Source organism: Cebus imitator, unplaced genomic scaffold, assembly GCF_001604975.1.
Source record: "Cebus imitator isolate Cc_AM_T3 unplaced genomic scaffold, Cebus_imitator-1.0 Scaffold173, whole genome shotgun sequence".
Taxonomy (NCBI): Eukaryota; Metazoa; Chordata; class Mammalia; order Primates; family Cebidae; genus Cebus; species Cebus imitator.
The window spans coordinates 1,174,517-1,194,895 of record NW_016107488.1 but is presented as its reverse complement, the minus strand read 5'-3'; the positions used below and the strand labels follow the sequence as shown (position 1 = coordinate 1,194,895).

The window sequence follows — 20,379 nt, the reverse complement described above, 5'->3', positions numbered from 1 at the left end:
TTTTTTGAGACACAGTTTCACTCTGCTGCCAAGGCTGGAGTGCAGTGGTGCAATTGTGGGCTCACTGCAACCTTTGCTTCCTGGGTTCAAGTGATTGTCCTGCCTCAGCCTCCCTAGTAGCTGGGTCTACAGCCACGAGCCACCATGCCCGGCTAATTTTTTGTATTATTAGTAGAGATGGGGTTTCGCCCTGTTGGCCAGGGTAGTCTCAAGTTCTGACCTCAAGTGATCCACCTGCCTCAGTCTCCCAAATTGCTGGGATTATAGGTGTGAGCCACTGTGTCCAGCCTACAAAGTATTTTTTGAAGTGTTTTTATATACCTATATTGAAATTGGGTGAAATATATGTGCTGTGGGGAGTAGGGAAGGCAGGCAGAAGATTTAGATTTTTGCATTATCATTTGAAAAGAGCTAATTTCATAAACATCATAATTTTCCTCTGATTTTTTTCACTACATTATGCTAAAGATAGTTTTAAAAAAAGGTGTCTCCTAAACTACTTTGTAAAAGAATGTTTAAATCAGATTTTTAGTGAAATCGTAAATTCCATGTTTTATACGTAACTGTGGGCAGTGCAGTAAGGATGCTGGAGTGAGACCCAGGTTTGAATCCTGGCTTTAAGTATATAGCCATGTAATCTTGAGCATACTACTTAATCTCTGGGAGGTGGAGAGGAGTTTTAGTTGTTACATGTTGTCTCTGAAGAGAATTATACCTATTTTCACAGGGTAACTGCAAGGGTTAAATGAATATTTTATACAGATTTCCTAACACTGTTATTGACACATCATAGGCCCTCAATAAATGAAAGCTATTACCTCTAGCTGTTACAACAACATGATTGGGCTTTGAGGCACCTTATATCCACATAATGATCATTAAGAAGACGAGGTAGGGTTGACAGACAAAATACAGGATGTAGAGTTGAATTTGAATTTGAGATAAATACCTTTTTTTTAGAATATGTGTCATGTGATATTTGAAACAGGTACTAAAAAACTATCATGTATCTGATTCAAATTTAACTGGGTGTCCTGTGTTCTTATTTACTAAATGTAGCAACCCTAAGGAGAAGAATAATAAGATGTGGTCAACAGGGAGGGACCTGCTACATAGCCTCAAAATATTACCAATTTTATTTATCTCAAGTTGATCAAAAAACTCTTTGCCCACTAGTTATGCAGCCAATATACTCATCATTAATGGAAAAATGTCTGTGAGAGCAGCACTATGTTCCTCTTACCTTCCTAAATTCAAATGGTTGCTCCGGTGCTACTGTTTCGTAGATAAATGCTTACTAGATTTTGTCTTAAATAAAAGCCTAAATAGTTGAGAAGACAAAACATCAAACATCAGTGTACAAAGAGTAGGTAGTTGTATTAAACTGAGTGGTAGGACTCTAAGTGCTAAAAGAGTTTGGAATAAAGGGAGATAATCAATGAAATCAAAACGAATGAAGGAGGCTCCAGAAGTGCAGCTTGAAAGATGAGGAGGATTTGGCCAGGTAGTGGAAATCTGAACTTGCTGACTCTCGGATCTCCTCTCCTCTGACTTTGTTCCCATAGAAACACTTTATGACTGGTAAGCTGGGCCTGTCAGAGGCTTGAGTAATAATTGATAGACAATGCCATTCCTTGTCCCTTCACCAGTAACCTCCTGATACCCAGCAGTACAAGCAGTCTGTGTGCCGATCTACTGTAAAACCCTGTGATTTACTTTATTTCTGTAAGTTCAGGGGCTCTCTTCATTTTATGCCTATGGTTTCTTAATGATTAGGGGTTCCCAAAAGAGGACAGGGTTTAGGAATATGTGGCCATATTACCTCGTTTCTATTTCCTGTTTAGTATTACTAATAAAATGGTGGTACCCTGCCTGTCTGATCTCAGATCAAACCAATTAATATGCACCATGGTCATTAGGACCTGACCCAGCGAGGAATTTAATCTCTTGTTGGGTATTAGGACTCAATATGGAAAGAGACCAAGTCAGCTTATGGAGTAGTAAGTATATGGTTTATACAGTAAGGGGTTTATATTTTAAATATCAAGTAGTGAACATTGATTGAGGCTCTAGTTTATTAAAGCCCGAATTGTGTTTGGGGAGGGGAAACTGTTGACCTTTTGGACTTCATGAAGTAGACAGTTGTGAGACAGCTTATGCCCTTGTAATAGAAGAGCAATTAATACCAGAAGTAAAAAATTAGATATCACAATGAAGGCAAGAGTACTGAAGGTCTGTGGACTTAGGGGGATGATAAGAATGGAATAGGTTTTCTTGTTTTGCATTTTAACCCAGATTTTAAAATAAACTATTGAAAAAGGAGTTGCTAGGATACTCCAAACTAGGGAGGAATAGGCAGCAAGGGATAGTATATATAATGCAAAATAAGGGAATACTGATTTTTCTAAAGTTCAGATATTTCATGCCATTCCTGGTAAAAAGCCTTCAAAAGCTGTTCAACGTCTACAAAAAAGCATAGAGATCTTCCATACTTTACCAGACTTACTTTGTTAGTGCAATTTTACCACCCTTCCTCTAACTCCTGCTCCCCAACACACACACACACACACACACACACACACACTCACTCAAATACACATTCAAATACACATGTCCACACATACCCTACTCCTCAAGTTCCAATACCAAGCTGCCTATGGTCCAGGACTGCAGCTTATTCTGCTCCTTGTGCAAATAGAGGCATAAGTACAGGACTACGCACATGGAAAGTCATCTGTAAATACTGAATCAATAGGCTGCTGTTGTAATCTAGGCATGTGGAGTGGGGGCTTAGAGTGGGCATGGGAATCGACTGTGAGGATGAGAAGGAACAGAATCTGAGAACCAACTGTGCTTTAAGGCTGACCAGAAATAGGGAAGAAGAAAGGAGAATGAAAAGCAAGCAAACAAAACTCACCAGGATTTTAACTTGAGGAATTGGGAAGGGTCTTGGTGGGAGACTGGGATGTTTGGATGTTGAAACAGAGTTGATGACTTGACACAGAGCATGGCAGCGCAGGGAGACAGAATGATCTGGGAACTGGGAAAGCACTGGTTTAAAGTGGCAGTTTTCATATTTGTTGTCTTCTTACCCTCACCCCTTTTGTTTTTAAAAGTTTATGGATTAGATAGAAATGATTTTTAACATTTAAAAGTTTTAGAAGTATAACATGTACATAAGATGCAAAGATCATAGAGCGTGAGTAAAGAGTAAGTCTTGTATACCTGACTCTACTCCTTAATTCTCCACAATGGTTATCACTTTTTGTGCTCCATTCCAGACACTTATTTTTGTTTGCGTATAAACAGATATACCTACTTAGTCTTTTGGCTAGAATGACAGCATACAGAATCCATATGGTTTTGTACTTTTTTTTTTTTGTCAACCAGGCTGGAGTGCAGTAGCACCATCTTGGCTCACTGCAACCTTCATCTCCCAGGTTCAAGGAATTCTCCTGCCTCAGCCTCCTGAGTAGCTGGGATTGCAGGCACACTCTACCATGCCCGACTAATTTTTGTATTTTTAGTAGAGACGGGGTTTCACCATGTTGGTCAGGCTTGTCTGGAACCCCTGACGTCATGGTTCATTCACCTTGGCCTCCCAAAGTGGTGGCATTACAGGCATGAGCCACCGTGCCTGGCTGGTTTTGTACTTTTTTAACATTATATTTTAGAACTGTTCTCATCAGTACATTGATTTTAACTGCTTCATAATATTCCGTGGTATGAATGTACATTATCGATGATGTTTACTTATTATAAATAAGGTCTCAATAACCTCTTTGTATATGTTTTTGTGCACACGTGCAAGTATTACGGTAGAAACATTCTTAGATGTGGAATTGCTTAGTCAAAAGGTACAAATAGTTAAAATTTTTGATAGGATTTGTAAAATGTCCCTTCAGATAAGCTGTACCAACATGTACTACCACAAAAGGGTTTGAGCAAAATAAGAGAGGCTTTGTAAATCTTACATTTAATTTTGGTAGAGAAATAGGCAATGATACCATTATTTGGTTAATTATTTTAACTTTGAACATCTTTGAGGCACAAAAAAATTCAAGAAGTTATACCAACACAAAATTTACTTTAAAACAAGAAGACACTTATACTCTGAAAGAATTAGGCTTAGAAAATCCTCAAATCTAGACTAATACAAGGTCTTAAACATCTCCTGGGACCAAAACAAAAATACCACGAAATGATCTGTTTCAGAAGGATGAATAGTTGCTCACACAGCAAAAATCTAAACTGGGGTGATAATGGTAAGGTTGTGCCCACTGCATAAGTATTTTTATTTTTATTGTTTTGGAGACACACTTTTGCCAAGTGTATTAACACCAAGTATATTAACGTCATGTTTGAATTTTGTGGATCAGGTAGAAAATGATAGCTCAGTGAAGTCTTATCTGCATAATCGAAGGCTGCAGCAACATATGTTTCTACAAGATATTGTCTACACAGGTTTTCTCTTTAATTCATGTTAATGGAGCCTTCTAATCACTTTTACTCTGTCAACTAATAAATTTTTGATCAAAGCAGGTGTGCTGATGTGAAATTACAGCCAGGGAGTTATTTAGCTCAAAGGCCGGTATGCGAAACAGACTTACAATGCTTTTTAATGGTTGAGCTTTTAAAACTATATATAGGCACCTAATTCACTCAGGCATTTGGTATTCTCCTGATTAGCACTTTTCAGAACCTGTGGGAAGGAAGCCTTCTCAGGTCTAGCACCTGTGGCCACGGAACGGGCATTAATCCGGATCAGAACAGCCCGGGCATTATTACCTGGCAAGGCTTTCGTCCTCTCTTCACCTCATCTGTAAATAGAGGGTGTCTCATTAGAGAAAATTGCTATAGTACCTCAATGTTCTTAATTCTACACTCCTTATTTAGCTTCCAGATTGGAGACGAGGCTATCGCTGCAGACAGGGCTGTGGGAAGACGGCGGAACTTGCCTTAACGAGAGAATTCTCCCAAACAGGAAATAAAAGTGGGAAGCATTTCAAAACCTAAACGGGATGTCTCGCTACAGCTCTGTAGTCCTTACTTACCCAGCAGTTTAAGGCACCTGTTCTTAAAGCCTAATGCATAGGAATGAATTATTTAGATAGCCAGGAAGGCAGTGGCGTGATCTAATAATCCTAGGTTAATTTGTTCTCCATGTGTCCTGAAAATAACACAAGCAACACACTTGGGCCGTGGCAGGTGAAATGTGCGCCTCGAGTCCCTGAGCTGGTGGGCGCCTTAACGCTCAGCAGCGCCCCCGCCCGGGGATGCGTGGGTGCCGGAGCCGCTCAGGACCCTCTGTCCTGGTCCTCAAGAGGGAAAGCAGAGGCCCGGGTGGTGGGCGGGACCAGGGGAGGTCCCTCCTTGGGGTATAGAAGCAGAAAGCAGGATAGGAGTGTTCGGTGCCCAGTCAGGAACTGTGAAGTTCACGCAGGGAGTCAAGCCGAGAGAGAACAAGGAACCCCAGGCCGCGTCTGGCTCGGGGCGGCGGAGGGGGCGGGCGGGGTCTCGCTCTGGTCGCCTCCCGCAGCTCTGCCGTGCTCGCCGCTGCCATTCAGGTAAGGTGGCTTACGCTCGCCCTCTTCCGCATCGTCCTGTACAGAGCCAGAAAGCCGGGCTTCGATCTGCGCGTGGAGAAAGTTCAGGGAGAGCAAACTGAAGAGCGGAGGGGAACCGCGGGGCCGGGGGCCAGGGCTGCAGCCCGCTGCTCTGCAGCAGCGCCGCGGGCAAGCCCCGGCACCGCCCTCGGCCCTAGCCCAGCACTCCCTGCAGCCCTCACTTCCGCTCCTCAGAGGCGCCCCAGCCTCGCACAGGGCGACCAGCGGCTGCCCGGGTGGGAGTGAGGGGCTGATGCGGACCGGGGAGGTGGCGGTGGAGGGCGCCGAGTCCCAACCGCATGGCATACCCGTGCCCCGCCGGGCCCCGCTTTGCCCACCGCTCAGCCGCCCGGCCTCCCAGCCCCGGGCGGCCCCGCCTCTTTTGTGCGGTGGGTGCTGTTGCCTAGGCAACGGCCTGGCCACGCCCTGGCCACGCCCCACGGCGCCCCGCCCAGGTCTTCGCGCGGCGCCCCGCCCCGCCGCAGTCCGCAGGAGCCGCTGCCGCAGCCGGGCGCTGCGCGGGATTCCCGGGGCCGTCGCTGGGAGCTAAGCTCGCTTCTCCCGCTCCTGTGCTTTCGCCGGCCCCGGCTTACTTCTCCCCGCGTCGGTCCGCTGGCGAGATCCGGCTGACCAGCTCGTCTTCCAGCTTCGGACCGAGGTTCCTCGGCCGCCGCAGGGACCCACCCACCAGACCCTGCCCGGGGCAGCCGGTGCGCCTGAGTGGAGCGTGCCGCTGATGACACCTGGCAGAAGGCTGCCATGGAAGGCGATGGCTCAGACTCTCCGGTGAGTGCGGAGGGGACCGCCGCCCCGGCTTTTTCTTTTTCCTCCGCTGGGAGCCCGGAGGGAACCTTCTCTCGGGAGAGTGAGGGCAGGCGTGTGGGGACCCCGCTTCCTGTTCGCCTTTCCCCGCCTGAGGCCAGGTTCCGTAACCCGGGGCGTCCCCTTTCTACCCCCGAGAGCCGGACGTGGGGTCCCCTGGGCAGGAGAAGAGCGCAAATCCGGTGGTTTCCCACCTGAGTACCTCGGGGAATCCTGGAGGGTCTCTCTAGTGGAGCTCAGGCTGTAAAACTAATTAGCGTTAGGGAGTTGGGTGCAAACCGAGGGCCGGGGCGCGTGCCTCACGCGTGTGGAGCCGCCCTTTGTCTAGGCGTGGTGACCCCCGCGGGCCCTGCCGGCTGCCGCCGCCTGGGGCAGAGGCTCCTCCCTGGCTTCGCCTGCCCGCGCGGGGCGGGCTGGGGCCCTGGCAGCTGTCGGAGTACAAGTGTTTTTCTTTGAAGGTGTTGAATGTGCAATTCTTCCGAAGTTTGGCTAGGAACCGCTTAATTGAAGGTGCCACCACGTCACGCTTAATCAGTTTGTTTCTCCTTCAATGACTGATGAATTAATTTTTCTTTGGGGTAAGAAATACTTTATGTCCATTGTGATTAAAAAATAAGATTCAAGACACTGTTTTATGTGCAAGAAAAATGGAAAAGATGTTAGATCCTTCCTCACAGTAAGAAGTAAACCTTCACTGACCATATTTACATATAAAATGGAATGTAAGAACCTATTTTGGACATCCCGGACAAGATTTTCTTTTGAATTAGGTGTCAAACCCTTTGTGAAATAAGGTAGGATGTGAATATTCTGTGTTCTTTCATGTGAATTATGAGGTTTGGTTATTTTATTTCTAAATCTATGAACAATTGGGAGGTTCATAGATTTGGAAATGTGGCTTTTCATCACATAGTTGAGTGATGCAGCAAAAGACACTGCATTGAAAGATCCATTGACGTGATAAAACCAGCTGGCTCTAATGCAATTAAATTGTCAGATTATTGAAGCACGTTGTGTCACTTTATGGAGAGCACGTTAGCTAGATTTTAAAATTTCATTAGAATAAGTTAAGTCAATTTTAATTTTCCATATATTTCTAGTAGTTGAAATGATTGTATAAGGTTATGAGTACTTTAAAGTTGGACTATTATTAAAATTGCAGGGATGCTGACTATACGATTCATGGATTTGAAGTCTGAGATATATGGAAAAAACTACATAGAGAAATGACAGGAAAACTAGTATGAGGTCCTCAAACTTTTTTAGTTGTGATGAGTCTAAAATGCTTTTCACTTAAAATAATGAAAGCCTGTATAGTATTGAGAGCATTTGTAGTGGTGCTTATAAACCTTTTTAAAGGGTCCTCCACACTTTTTTAATATTCTGATATGGTTAGGCTTTGTGTCCACACCCAGATCTCCTCTTGAATTGTAATCCCTGGGAGGTAATTGGATCATGGGGATAGTTTCCCCCATGCTGTTCTTGTGATAGTGAATTCTCCCAAGATCGTGATGGCTTTATAAGGCAGTGTGCTTGTTCTTACTCACTCTCTCTCACCTGCTGCCATGTAAAACGTGCTTGTTTCCCTTCTGCCATGATTGTAAGTTTCCTGAGGTCTTTCCAGCCATGCAGAACTGTGAGTCAATTAAATCTCTTTTCTTATAAATTAGCCACTCTTGGGTATTTCTTTATAGCACTGTGAAAATGGACTAACAGAGAATTGGTACCAGGTGGTGGGCACTGCTGTAAAGATACCCAGAAATGCGGAAGTGACCTTGAAACTGGGTAACAGGCAGAGGCTGGAACAGTTTGGAGAGCTCAGAAGAAGAAAGGAAGATGTGGAAAAGTTTGGAACTTCCTAGAGACTTGTTTAATGATTTCGTGATATGGGCAAAGAAGTCCAAGCCATGGTGGTCTCATTTAAAGAAGAGTAAAGGTGACTCTTGCTATACTTTAGCAAAGAAACTGGCTGTGTTTTGCCCCTGCCCTAGAGATTTACGGAGCTTTGAACTTGAGAGAAATGATCTGAAATTGCAGCAGATGTTTAAAAGGGAAGCAGAGTGTAAAAGTTTGGAAAATTTGCAGCCTTTTCATGGAGTAGGAAAGAAAAACCTATTTTCTGGGGATGGATTCAAGCCAGCTGCAGAAATTTGCTTAGGAGGTATCAAATATCAATTGCCAAGACAATGGGTAAAATGTCTCCAGGGCATGTCAGATCTTGGTGGCAGCTCCTCCTATTACAGGCCTGGAGGCTTAGGAGAGAAAAATGGTTTCCTGGGATGGTCCCAGGACCCTGCTGCTGTATGCAGCCTTGGTATCACACGATCCTTACAGGGTGTTGCTTCGCCAGCTGGAAACCTCTGTGGCAAGTGTTGCCTTTGCCCAAGTTTTGCTCAGGTCCACTGGGCTTGTCCTGCCCACTTGGCCTGGCAGTCTGCACTTGGCTTTCGCTACTGGCCTGGATCCCACACCTGCCAAGGGGGAGCCAAGTGCAGAGCAGCAAGTTGTGCATGAACGAGTGAGCATGGGCTACAGTGTGCACAGCCAGGCATGCTGGATGTGGTGGGGCAGGCAGCTCCAGGTGCCGGCATTGGTGCTGGCTTCTTGCTGTGGCTGGACCAAGTATACTGCAAGCAGCTTCCACTACAGGCACTGTAGAATATGGTGGCACCCAGAAACTTGGAGACACCAGGAACTGCAGAGCCACCAAGAGGGTGTCACAGACCTGGCTTGGGGAGCTCTTAAGACCAGGCTCCCTGGAGGACTGCAGTTCTTCTCTCCTCTCTTGTCTCCTTCTTGTCACCTACAACATGGCAGGCAGGAGGGCGTATTTTAGTCCTGTTTGTGTTACAGCTTGTTTAGTCCTGCTATTTGGTAGGTTCAGAGTTCCTGTACTGTGTCCAGGAAGAATGAGCTACATGGACAACTGGAGGGTGAACAAGATGAAGACATGCTTTATTGAGCAAAAGTATAGCTCTGAGGAGACCCGTAGTGGGTAGCTGCTTTCTGCAGGCAGTTCCTCCCAATGAGTGCAGCTCTCAGCAGGGAGGAGGCTTGGAGTGGGATCCCCTCTCTGCAGGTAGGTCATTTGTCAAGTGTGCAGCCCTCAGTGGAGAGAGAACCCAGAGTGGGTAAGTCCTATCTACAGGCAGGTCATCTTGTCATCTGGCATAGTCTGGTTGAGTCTGCAGTTTTTATGCACTTCAGAGGGGAGGAATTGTGTGCTGATTGATCCATGGGTGGCCACAGGTGGGCCCGTAAAATTCATTCTAAGTTCTTACTCTAGTCAGTGGGACTGGCAGCCCGGCCCCTAGTCTTCAGGCCTTCCCTGGTTTGAAGGTGGGGTTTTAGCAGGGACATGCCCCTTTCCTCTCAGGAGCCTGTCTGCCTCCCACTGCTGTTCATGGTGCCCAGGCTGTTTTAGCTGAGGGATGCCTGTAGTATCATGTTGAGTTGCCCTCAAGCCTGCCCTTGGCCTCCCTCCTGTGCTAATCAGCACCTAAAGTCCAGAGGGGCTGAGGTGGCAGGGGCCTGGTGTGTCAGCATTGCTCTGAGAACACACACACCTGGCCAGGTTGTGATAGTGTCCAGGCTCAGCCACAGCTTTTCTCCAAAATCAGAGTGGGCACTGGGATTGGGGAGAGGCCAAGCAGCAGGAGCAGGCACTTCTGAGCCTGCAGGGGGAGAGGGGCTTCCTGGGCCTCCAAGAGCATAGGAAAGTCCTGGTCCAGAGCTGAAGCTGGGTGGCTGCAATTGTACTCAGGAGCACAGGGCTCCCTCCCCACCAACTTGGAAAGGGGCAGGGCTCCCGGCTGTTCCTGGCTCCTGCTGGCTCTGCAGAGCAAGCAGGTCCAGCTGTGCCTTCCCCACTGCAGCCAGTATCTTTGCAGTAGCTGCTTCATATGGGCTGCAGCTGCCGTCACTGGGACTTGGGTCCTGTGTCCCAGCTATTCCAGTACCAGCTGTGGCTGAAAGAGTTCAGACTGTTGCTTCAGAGGGTGTAAGCCTAAAGTCTTGGTGGCTTATACATGGTGTTGGGCCTACTGGTGCACAAAAGTCAAGAATTGAGGTTTGGAAACCTCTGTCTAGATTTTAGAGGATGTATGGAAACAACTGGATGTCCAGGCAGAAGTCTGCTGCAGGGTTGGAGCTCTCATAGAGAACTTCTGCTAGAGCAGTGCAAAGGGGAAATGTGGGGTTTAAGCTGCCACACAGTCTCCACTGGGGCACTGCCTAGTGGAGCTCTGAGAAGAGGGCCACTGTCTTCCAGACCCCAGAATAATATACCCACTCACAGCTTTCACCATGCACCTGGAAAACCTGCAGACACTCAATGCCAGCCATGAAAACAGCTGGCATGGGGGGGGTCATACCCTACAAAGCCACAGATGTGGAGCTGCCCAGGGCTGTGGGAGCCCACCCTTTGGATCAGTGTACCATGGATGAGAGACATATAGAGTCAAAGGAGATCACCTTGGAGCTTCATGACTTAATAACCGCCCTTTTGGGTTTCAGACTTTCATAGGACCTGTGGCCACTTGGTTTTAGTCAATTTCTCCCATTTTGCATGGGAACATTTATCCAATGCCTGTTTTCCCTACTGTATCTTGGAAGTAACTAACTTGCTTTTGATTCTCCAGGCTGCTAGGCAGAGGGGATTTGCCTTGTCTCAGATGAGACTTTGGAGTTGGACTTTTGAGTTGATGCTGAAATGAGTTAAGACTTTGGGGGACTGTTGGGAAGGCATGATTGGTTTTGAAATGTGAGGACATGAGATTTGGGGGGGTCAGGACTAGAATGATATGGTTAGGCTCAAATCTCATCTTGAATTGTAATCCCAAGGTGTTGAGGGAGAGACCTGGTGAGAGGCAGTCTCATTGTGGGGGTGGATTTCCCCCATGCTGTTCTTGTGATAATAAAGGCTCAGAAGAGATGATGGTTTTATATGGCAGTTTCCCTGCTCTTGCTCATTCTCTCTCTCTCTCACCTGCCACCACATAAGACATACCTGCTTTCTCTTCTGCCATGATTGTAAGTTTCCTGAGGCCTCCCAAACCATGTGGAACTGTGAGTCAGTTAAATTTCTTTTCTTTATAAATTACCCAGTCTCAGCTATTTCTTTATAGGAGTGTGAAAATAGACTAATACATATTCATAAAGTGCTTTTAAGATAATTGCTTTGATATACAGCATGAGAACCTTGGGCATTTTAGCTGCATTACAGTTGCAGCATATGAAAAATGGTCACATTTAATGTAGAAAATTGCTGATAATTCAGCTTGTAAATAGATACCAGCTGGGGTTCCATGAACATACTGACTCACCTAGTGTTTAATTGCTCTTGTTATTTGCCAGTCACAACATTAATTCACTAAATAGGAATATAGTCTTACTCTTAGTGCTAAATCCTAAAAGTAGATCACATAAAAAATAATTTGAATTTTTTTTAATGTGATCTACTTTTAGGATTTACCTGAAGTCCTAAATCAGTGCACTGGTGATGGAGATTCGAATGATGGCTTTTTAATTTTTGATAGAATATCATGGTCCCCTAATATTTTATGTAATTTTTCTCTTTTCTTTTTTGCCTTACACTGTCTCATGTCCCTTAAATTCTGGATTATGGGTGTTGAGGGTGGTTGATGGTATTAAATTTCATTGGGAAAAAGAAATTTAAAATTAAATTATTTTCTTAATTCTTTTTAGAAAAGTAAACACATGTACTTATGTAAGAGGTATAACAATGTTAATGTATTTACCCATGAAGAGCTTTTAACTTGGATTCTTTTCCTTTCAATTTAAGGTTACCATTAAGAATATTGAAAGGGAGCTCATTTGCCCAGCATGCAAGGAGCTGTTTACCCACCCATTGATTCTCCCTTGCCAACATAGTATCTGTCATAAATGTGTAAAAGAACTCCTGCTGACTCTTGATGATTCATTCAATGACGTGGGATCAGACAACTCCAATCAAAGCAGTCCTCGACTTCGGCTCCCTTCCCCTAGCATGGATAAAATTGACCGAATTAACAGACCAGGTATATGTTAGAACTGTGGGCTGGGTGGGGGGAAGCTTATTGATATATGTTCAGTGGTAACTGGAGGAAAAATTATTTTTGTCATCTTGAGGGTTAATTTTTCCAGGTAAATAAATTAAAACTATAGTTATAAAGAGTTCTCCCCCACTGTTAAAATGTCAAAATGAACTCGTCTTTTGATACATACTTAAAGTAGATACTGGATATTGAACACTAACTTTGTGTTAAACTCCTTATTAACTCTGTTTGTATTTAGGAGTTATTCTCTGTGATGTCCTTGATACATAAAGTAATGGACTACTGAAGTACTAACTAGGAAAACATGTGTGGTAATAGGTAAATAAGTACTGCAGAGTTAAGGAGTAAGACTGCCTAATGGCTAGTCCTAGATAACTTTTTAGGGGAATTATTTTTTTGTCATTTTTCCCCATCTGGTCCCATCTGAGGGTTTTATTTTCTTCATCTCTCGTCCTTTTTTATTTTTTATTTTTATTTTTATTTATTTAGTTAGTTTTTTTTTTTTTTTTTTTTTCCCTTGCATACAATAAGCAAGCTTCACCAGGAGTTGCAGCCAGACATGGGTCAGGCTTGCTATTAATTTTTATTTTTGAGACAGTGTCTTTCCCTGTCTCTCAGCTGAAGTGCAGTGCCACAATACTGGCCCACTGCAGCCTCCCTGTCCTGGGCTCAAGTGCTCCTCCTACCTCAGCCTCCTGAGAAGCTGGGACTACAAGCAGGTGCCACCATGCCCAGCTAACCCAGTTAATTTTTGTATGTTTTTTGTTTCACCATGTTGCCCAGGCTGGTCTCAAACCCCTGGGCTCAAGCAGTCTGCCCACCATGGCCCCCTAAAGTGCTGGGATTACAGGCATGAGCCACTGTGTTCAGCCTCTCCATCCATTTTTGTCTATTTTTAAAAGAAGGATTTTGAACATCATAAATAATAGAATTCTGTAGTGATGTATAGAAAATGAAATTGATGTACAGCACATATGTCTTTTATTACATGGCCACTGTTTAAATTGTTTCTTATTGGGATAGGTTTACTTTTTCTTCTGGTCAGCCACTGCAGGATTAATGTAGATCAAAATTAATTTGAAATCATTGGAGACACTGAAATTCAGAGCCAAATGCTAGTACAGAAGTCAGCTGCAAGAACCAAAGTGATAGGAAATAGCAGTCTCATGTTAGGCATGTCCTTCATGGAGGAAAGTCAGTGGCAGCCATAAGTATCAGACTTCAGAGCAGCTCTTCCCATTTTGGGCTTTGAGATTTCAAGTTTAATCCTTTTGTCCACTTTTGTCAGTTTCTCCCTCTTAAAGTATAGGAGTAACTTTTTAATCTTGTGAAAAAAAAAACCTTTTCAGAAAAGACTCTAAGTTATATTTTGGAAAATATTATCTTCTTTTGGTCTCTTTGTGATACGGAGTCTCCTTGGGTGACATTTATGTGTGCCCCGTCAGAGAGTGGAGAATAGTAGATTTGTTTTAAGGGTGATATGCTGTTTTGAAAACATTTTTTTTTTAATGGCAGTCACTAGTTACGTGGATGATATTTTGCACATATAGAAATTGTATATACAAAAAAATGAGCAGCATCACATAAGGCAAACTGAGAGAGTGCAGAGAGTATGATATTATAAAGGGTCATGATCATTGCGAAGTCATCACCTTTATGTTTCCTTCCTTGCTACCAATCTGGTGCATTGAGGAGGGAAAGAAAAACAGCATCAGCTTGAAATCTATCCTACCAGATAAAACTTGATATTCTGTTGATAGATCTTCATTGGCTAATTGGGAACCCCTGCTTGATCGACCAAAGGAAACTTCTTTTTTGTATATTAATATTTGGTACAATTAAATAAAATTTTAGTTATGTACTAGTATTTCTACTTATAATTAGATTGCATTTACATACATATTTCATGAAATTCTGCAGGCTTTTAGTGTTAAGATTTGGCTAGTTTTTTATGTGATTCATATGAAGAACTAGATGAATGGTTTTCTGTTTCCCAAAATTTACCTAGCATGGTACTCTGTAGGTGCTTAATAAATATTTGTTGAATGTATGCTGAATGACAAACATAACTACAAGATTTATATAGAGCATGCTACAATGGCTTATATTCAGTAGTAATGGCATTTGTCTTTTGGAATATGAGTTCCATTCCACCATCATTTCACTGTCTAGATAAGAAATAGAATTACTGAGATGTTTCTCCCTCTTCTTTAGGAAGAACCCTATGCAGTTAGATTATGTCCTGAGGGGGGAAATTTAGAATGGTGGAATTTGAAATTTTTTTCTGTAAAGAACAGTTACAGGAGAGGAGAAGGGAAGACTGCAGAATATGATAGCTTTCTTATGAATAGAAGGAGTATGCTGAGTATCTCTAGCAGGTTCCAGGTCAATGAGTAGATAGAATAGGAAAGCAGATTTAACTTAGCATGAAAGAAGACACCCCACCACCCCCACTAAGACTGTCAAGAAATGAAATGGGCTAAGTATGTCAGACTCCTGCTACTAAAAGTGTTTACATCAGGTGTCAAATTTAGATGCTGCAGGGCCCAACAGGTGCATTAATGAAGAGAGCCCTAGGCATAATAAATATAGGATTCTCCTTCATTTTAGTTCTTTGCTATAAATATAGAGATTATAAATTTTTTATTTTCCCATTAGTTCAACTACTATAAGAAAACCATCAGCCCAAAGTGACAGCAGCCAGTTGATTTTAGGACTCCCTGTTGGAGAAGCAGGGTGTGGTTTGAGACTGTGGAAACTAAAACAGATGCCTCGTTAAAGGTGGCAGTCATCACGTGGCACTACCAGGGTTGAAAATGCCAGATTGTCAGATTTATTGGTATTTCACAAAAGCTTGATAGTGGCTTCCATGTGAATTCTGTTTTTTAAATATTTTCAACTCAGATTATTTAAAAATACCACACTAGCTTAACAGGGCAGGACAGCCAAAACATACATTTGGCTCTGACCCATGCAGCTTTTGGGCCATCAGTATTTACAGACTTTTTTTAAAAACAGTGGGTGGCTACTGTCTGCAATATCATGGACGGTGTTTCTGCTATGGGTGATAGGTTGGGCCAGTTGTTCTTCATGTGCCATATCTCCATCACTGAAGTTTTATGCCTTATTAAATACCAGTGGCATTCATTCATTCAACAAATATTTGAGTACCTGCTATTTACCAGATATGGCTAAATGCTTAAGAGCAATGAACAAGATAGGCCCCTCTTTCTTTTTTTTTTTTTTAAAAAGACACATAATCCTTAGCATTGTACAAAGCTTTATAACAGATGTAATTACGATAGCATAGTCTTTTATCAAGAACACATACAGAGCAAGTTAGTAGTTAAAGAGAGTACCTAGAGGGTGAGAATGCTGCAAGTGTGAAAATCATTCCTGGAGGTTTTAATGCAAATTTTAGGATTGTCCTTTACATGATCACCAATTTTAAATTAGTAGAAGTCATTGCATTACAAATGTGATGTTACTTGCCTTCTATTTATTGGACATTTGCCTATAAATTCTTTTAGTAGACAAATGAGTAATAGTCCTTTTTTACTGACAGCTTTCTTTATACATTTTTATCATTTAGACATTTATTTAAGACATGGTCTCACTGTGTTACCTAAGCTGGAGCGCAATGGCTTGATCATAGCTCACTGCAACCTCTAACTCTGAGGCTCCAGTGATCCTCATGCCTCAGCCTCCTGAATACCTGGGACTTCAGGTGCATGCCACTCACTTGCACACTGCTACTTTATTTAAAATTTTTTTGTAGAGATGAGGGTCTCACTTTGTTGCCTAGGCTGATTTCAGACCTCTTTTCAAGCAGTCTTTGTGCCTTGGCCTTCCAAAGTGCTGGGATTACAGGCGTTAGCCACTGCATCCAGTCTGGTTTTGCCACTGGTCTAATAAAGGGATTAATTAAACCTGGATTGTCCAGTATGTTAGCCACTAGCTACATGTGGCTATTGAGTGCCTGAAATGTGGCTAGTCTGAATTGAGATATGCTGTGAGTTAAAATTCACACTTAGTATAAAAAGGACTGTGAAAATTTTTATAAAAATTTAAAAATTAGCAATGTGCGAGTGAGTGGCATGCACTTGTAGTCCCAGGTACTCAGGCGGCTGAGGCAGGAGAATCACTTGAGCCTCAGAGTTAGAGGTTGCAGTGAGCTAACTCTGCAAGAAATCTATTTATTTCTTTAATAGTTGTTATATTGTTTACTTTTTGAAATCATAGTATTTTGGATATAGTGGGTTAAATAACATGTTACTAAAATGAATTTCAGTTGTTTTTTTAATATGGCTACTGGAAAATTTAAACTTACATATATTATAGTTTTGGCTCATATATTTCTTTTGGATAATGTTGCATTATATTTTTGACAGTTTTTTAAAAGGGTACTTTGAAAGGAGAGTAAGATTTGTATGCATAACACAACAGCATATTATGTATAAATAAAAGCCATATTGCTGTATACTTTTGATCATATATATATAAACTCTTGCCCCATTTTGTATTTTCCCCATATCTAAACTGAATATATTCAGTTTTACTATTTTTTTTTTTTTTGACAGTTTTTAGGTCAGTAAAAAGTCAAACAAAAGATGTTTGCTTTTACTTTGTAACAGTTACTCTAAGTATGATTGTTTAACAATCCAAATCTATATAGGACAAAGTATAGTCTCTTAAGTGCTGCACCAATAATGATTCTAATTCTAATAAGGTTGCTTGATGGATATTTTATATTACTGGCTTCATAAATACCATGTGTACCAGGAAAAACACATTTTTTCTGTTAATTCAATAATCGTATTATTTGCAGGGCACTGTTACTGCTTTATCTTTTGTTAACAAGTTGTGAATCTTCTCTTTGAAATTAAATTCTAAATCCGGCTTTCTGTTCATTGTTCACAGCATCACAACGGCGATCTGTGGGGTGGAGAGGTAGAAAATGTTTTATTGCTTTTGTGGCCGCAGGCAGTATAGTGTTTGATTTAAATTAAATAATCTTGTGTCAGATTCTCAAACATCAGTGGTCAAGTCTTCAAAATTGTTTAGAGAGCGAACAAATTGGGTTGAAATGACTTAAAGGTCAACAGGACTAAATTTCCAAGCAAGTTCTGATGTCTTAAAGGGAGAACACTGATTACTGTTGCTTGCATTTTGTCGATATACATGACAAGATATTTTTGAAGAAAATGATTTACCCCTTTTTTTTTTGTATATGGTATCTTAAAAATTCTTTTTTTTTGACAGTCTTGCTCTGTCACCAAGTGCCAGGCTGGAGTGCAGTGGCGCAATCTCGGCCCACTGTAATCTCCACCTCCTGGGTTCAAGCAATTCTCCTGCCTCAGCCTCCTGAGTAGCTGCGACTACAGGTGCTCACCTGCACGCCCAGCTAATTTTTGTATTTTTTAGTAGAGACCAGGTTTCACCATGTTGTCCAGGATGGACTCAATCTCTTGACCTTGTGTTCAGCCGCCTTGGCCTCCCAAAGTTCTGGGATTACAGGCGTGAGCCACCGTGCCTGTCCTTAAAAATTCTTTGCATTTACTTAGTGGAGCAAAGCTTGATATTGCTACATTTAAAAGGTTAGATAAGCTATTGCTTTCTTATGTATTGAAAAAGTTTATTAAAATATTGATTATTTTTCTATTTAATAATATAATCTTGGCTTGTTTTGTATATAGAGAGTCTTTGTTGATGTTTTAAAGTACTTGGCATCAGAGTCTTAACATTGAGGTCTTACCCACTTGTGGGTAAATAATGTACACTCCTTTTTTAGACTTTCTGAAGTATTTGATTTTGTGTAAAAGATGAGCCAACGTATCTTACTAATTTTTTTCTTTTTTTTTTTTTTTACTCCAGTTGACCTTTAAAAATAACTGGCTGCTTTTCTATGGAATGCTGGTGATACACTCCATTTGATGGGAGAATAATTAAAGCCTGAAATTTATCCCTTTCTGTCTCTCTTGCTTCTGCATTTCTTGATTTAAAAATCTTACAGCCATGATTAGAAGCCATGCATAATTCTTTCTCTTACTGGCTTTTTTGAGAATACAAATTTTAAGTGTTGAAACTTAGTGATTGGAAGGAGAGATAGGAGCAGTTTGCTTTAAAGAAAAGTTACTACCCATTTTTGATTCAGAGGGTAGCTGAGAAAAATAATTTTTACAAGGTGAAGAATGCTAATTCCCAAAAGGTAAATCTAACTCATAGGCATCAAATAGTTAGAATGTACCAAAGAAGCATTAAGGTGGCAGCATAAGAAATCAGGCGACAAATGCCCAAGAGTAGTGTCCACCATTGGGAGAGGTAGTTCATGAACTGTCCGGGGATAGCAATGGGGAATTTGTAGCTAGAATATGAGAGAGAATGCAACTGGCAGAGGTTTGGAACCTGTTGGTTATGAACTGACTCTCTTCTCTTTGTTTTGAAATACTTTATTTTCTCTTTGATATTTAAATGGTTAAATGAATGACTGAAAGCTGACTTTTTTTTAGGGGATTTGCTGTAAGCCAATTTGAAAATTTATGGAAATTTAAAAATTATGCTAACTTTTTCATTTATCTTTGAAGTAGGAAAAAGAATTGATTGTGCAGGGTGCTAGTATTTGCATAATTTGCAAATATTATTGGCCCCATAGATTCAGTTTGACATATATAATTGCATTTCTTGGTCTACATTACTTCCTTACCTTTTCAAGCCATCATTATTTTTCCTTCTTTATTTTATTTAAATTTTTTTTTATTTCCATAGGTTATTGGGGAACAGATGGTGTTTGGTTACATGTGTAAGTTTTTTAGTGGTGATCGCTGAGATTTTGGTGCACCCATCACCTGAGCAATATACACTGCACCCTATTTGTAGTATTTTGTCCCTCACCGCCTTCCCACCCTTTTCGCCTGAGTCCCAAGTCCATTGTGTTATTTTTATGGATTTGCATCCTCATAGCTTAGCTCCCACTTATGAGTAAGATGGTACGATGTTTGGTTTTCCAATCCTAAGTTACTTCACTAAGAATAATGGTCTCCAATCTCATCAAGGTCACTGTGAATGCCATTAATTCGTTCCGTTTTATGGCTGAGTAGTATTCCATCATGTGTATATAGCACAGTTTCTTTATCCACTCAGTGATTGATAGGCATTTGGGTTAGTTCCACGTTTTTTGCAATTTCTAATTGTGCTGCCATAAACATTTGTAAAATGACTTCTTCTCCTCTGGATACCCACTAGTGGGATTGCTGGATCAAATGGTAGTTCTACTTTTAGTAATAATTTTTTTTTTTGAGACAGAATTTCATTCTCATTGCCCAGGCAGGAGTGCAATGGCGCAATCTTGGCTCACTATAACCTCTGCCTACCAGGTTCCAGTGATTCTCCTGCCTCAGCCACCTAAGTAGCTGAGATTACAGGTGCATACCACCACACCTGGCTAATTTTTGTATTTTTAGTAGTGACAGGGTTTCTCCGTGTTGGCCAGGCTGGTCTTGAACTCATGACCTCAGGTGATCTGCCCACTTTCAGCCTCCGAAAGTGCTGGGATTACAGACATGAGCCACCGTGCCTGGCCTCTACTGTTAGTTCTTTAAGAAATCCCGGCACTCTTTTCCATGGTGGTTGTACTAGTTTACATTCCCACCAGCAGTGTAGAAGTTTTCCCCTGTTCACTGCATCCATGCCATCATCTACTGTTTTTGGATTATTTTTTTTTAACTATGGCCATTCTTGCAGGAGTAAGGTGGTATCACATTGTGGTTTTGATTTGCATCTTCTTGATAATTAGTGATATTGAGCATTTTAAAATATGTTTGTTGACCATTTGTATATCTTCTTTTGAGAATTGTCTGTTCATGTCCTTAGCCCACTTTTTTTTTTCCCATTTATTT

The 20,379-nt window shown here is 42.0% G+C and overlaps 1 protein-coding gene across 5 annotated transcripts in view; it reads left to right on the top strand.

The window, feature by feature from the left end:
- Positions 1-20,379, top strand: part of TRIM36 (tripartite motif containing 36) — a 62,285-nt gene that overhangs the window by 4,426 nt on the left and 37,480 nt on the right. For 2 of the 5 annotated variants that reach the window (XM_017544888.2, XM_037744413.1), the window contains exon 2: positions 12,232-12,466. In XM_017544888.2, coding sequence (XP_017400377.1) covers positions 12,232-12,466 — 235 coding nt within the window. Of the gene's footprint in view, positions 1-4,896; positions 5,017-6,036; positions 6,393-12,231; positions 12,467-17,404; positions 17,435-20,379 lie in introns of those variants that run through there. The other 3 variants (XM_037744415.1, XM_017544886.2, XM_017544889.2) reach the window with 3 other exon arrangements.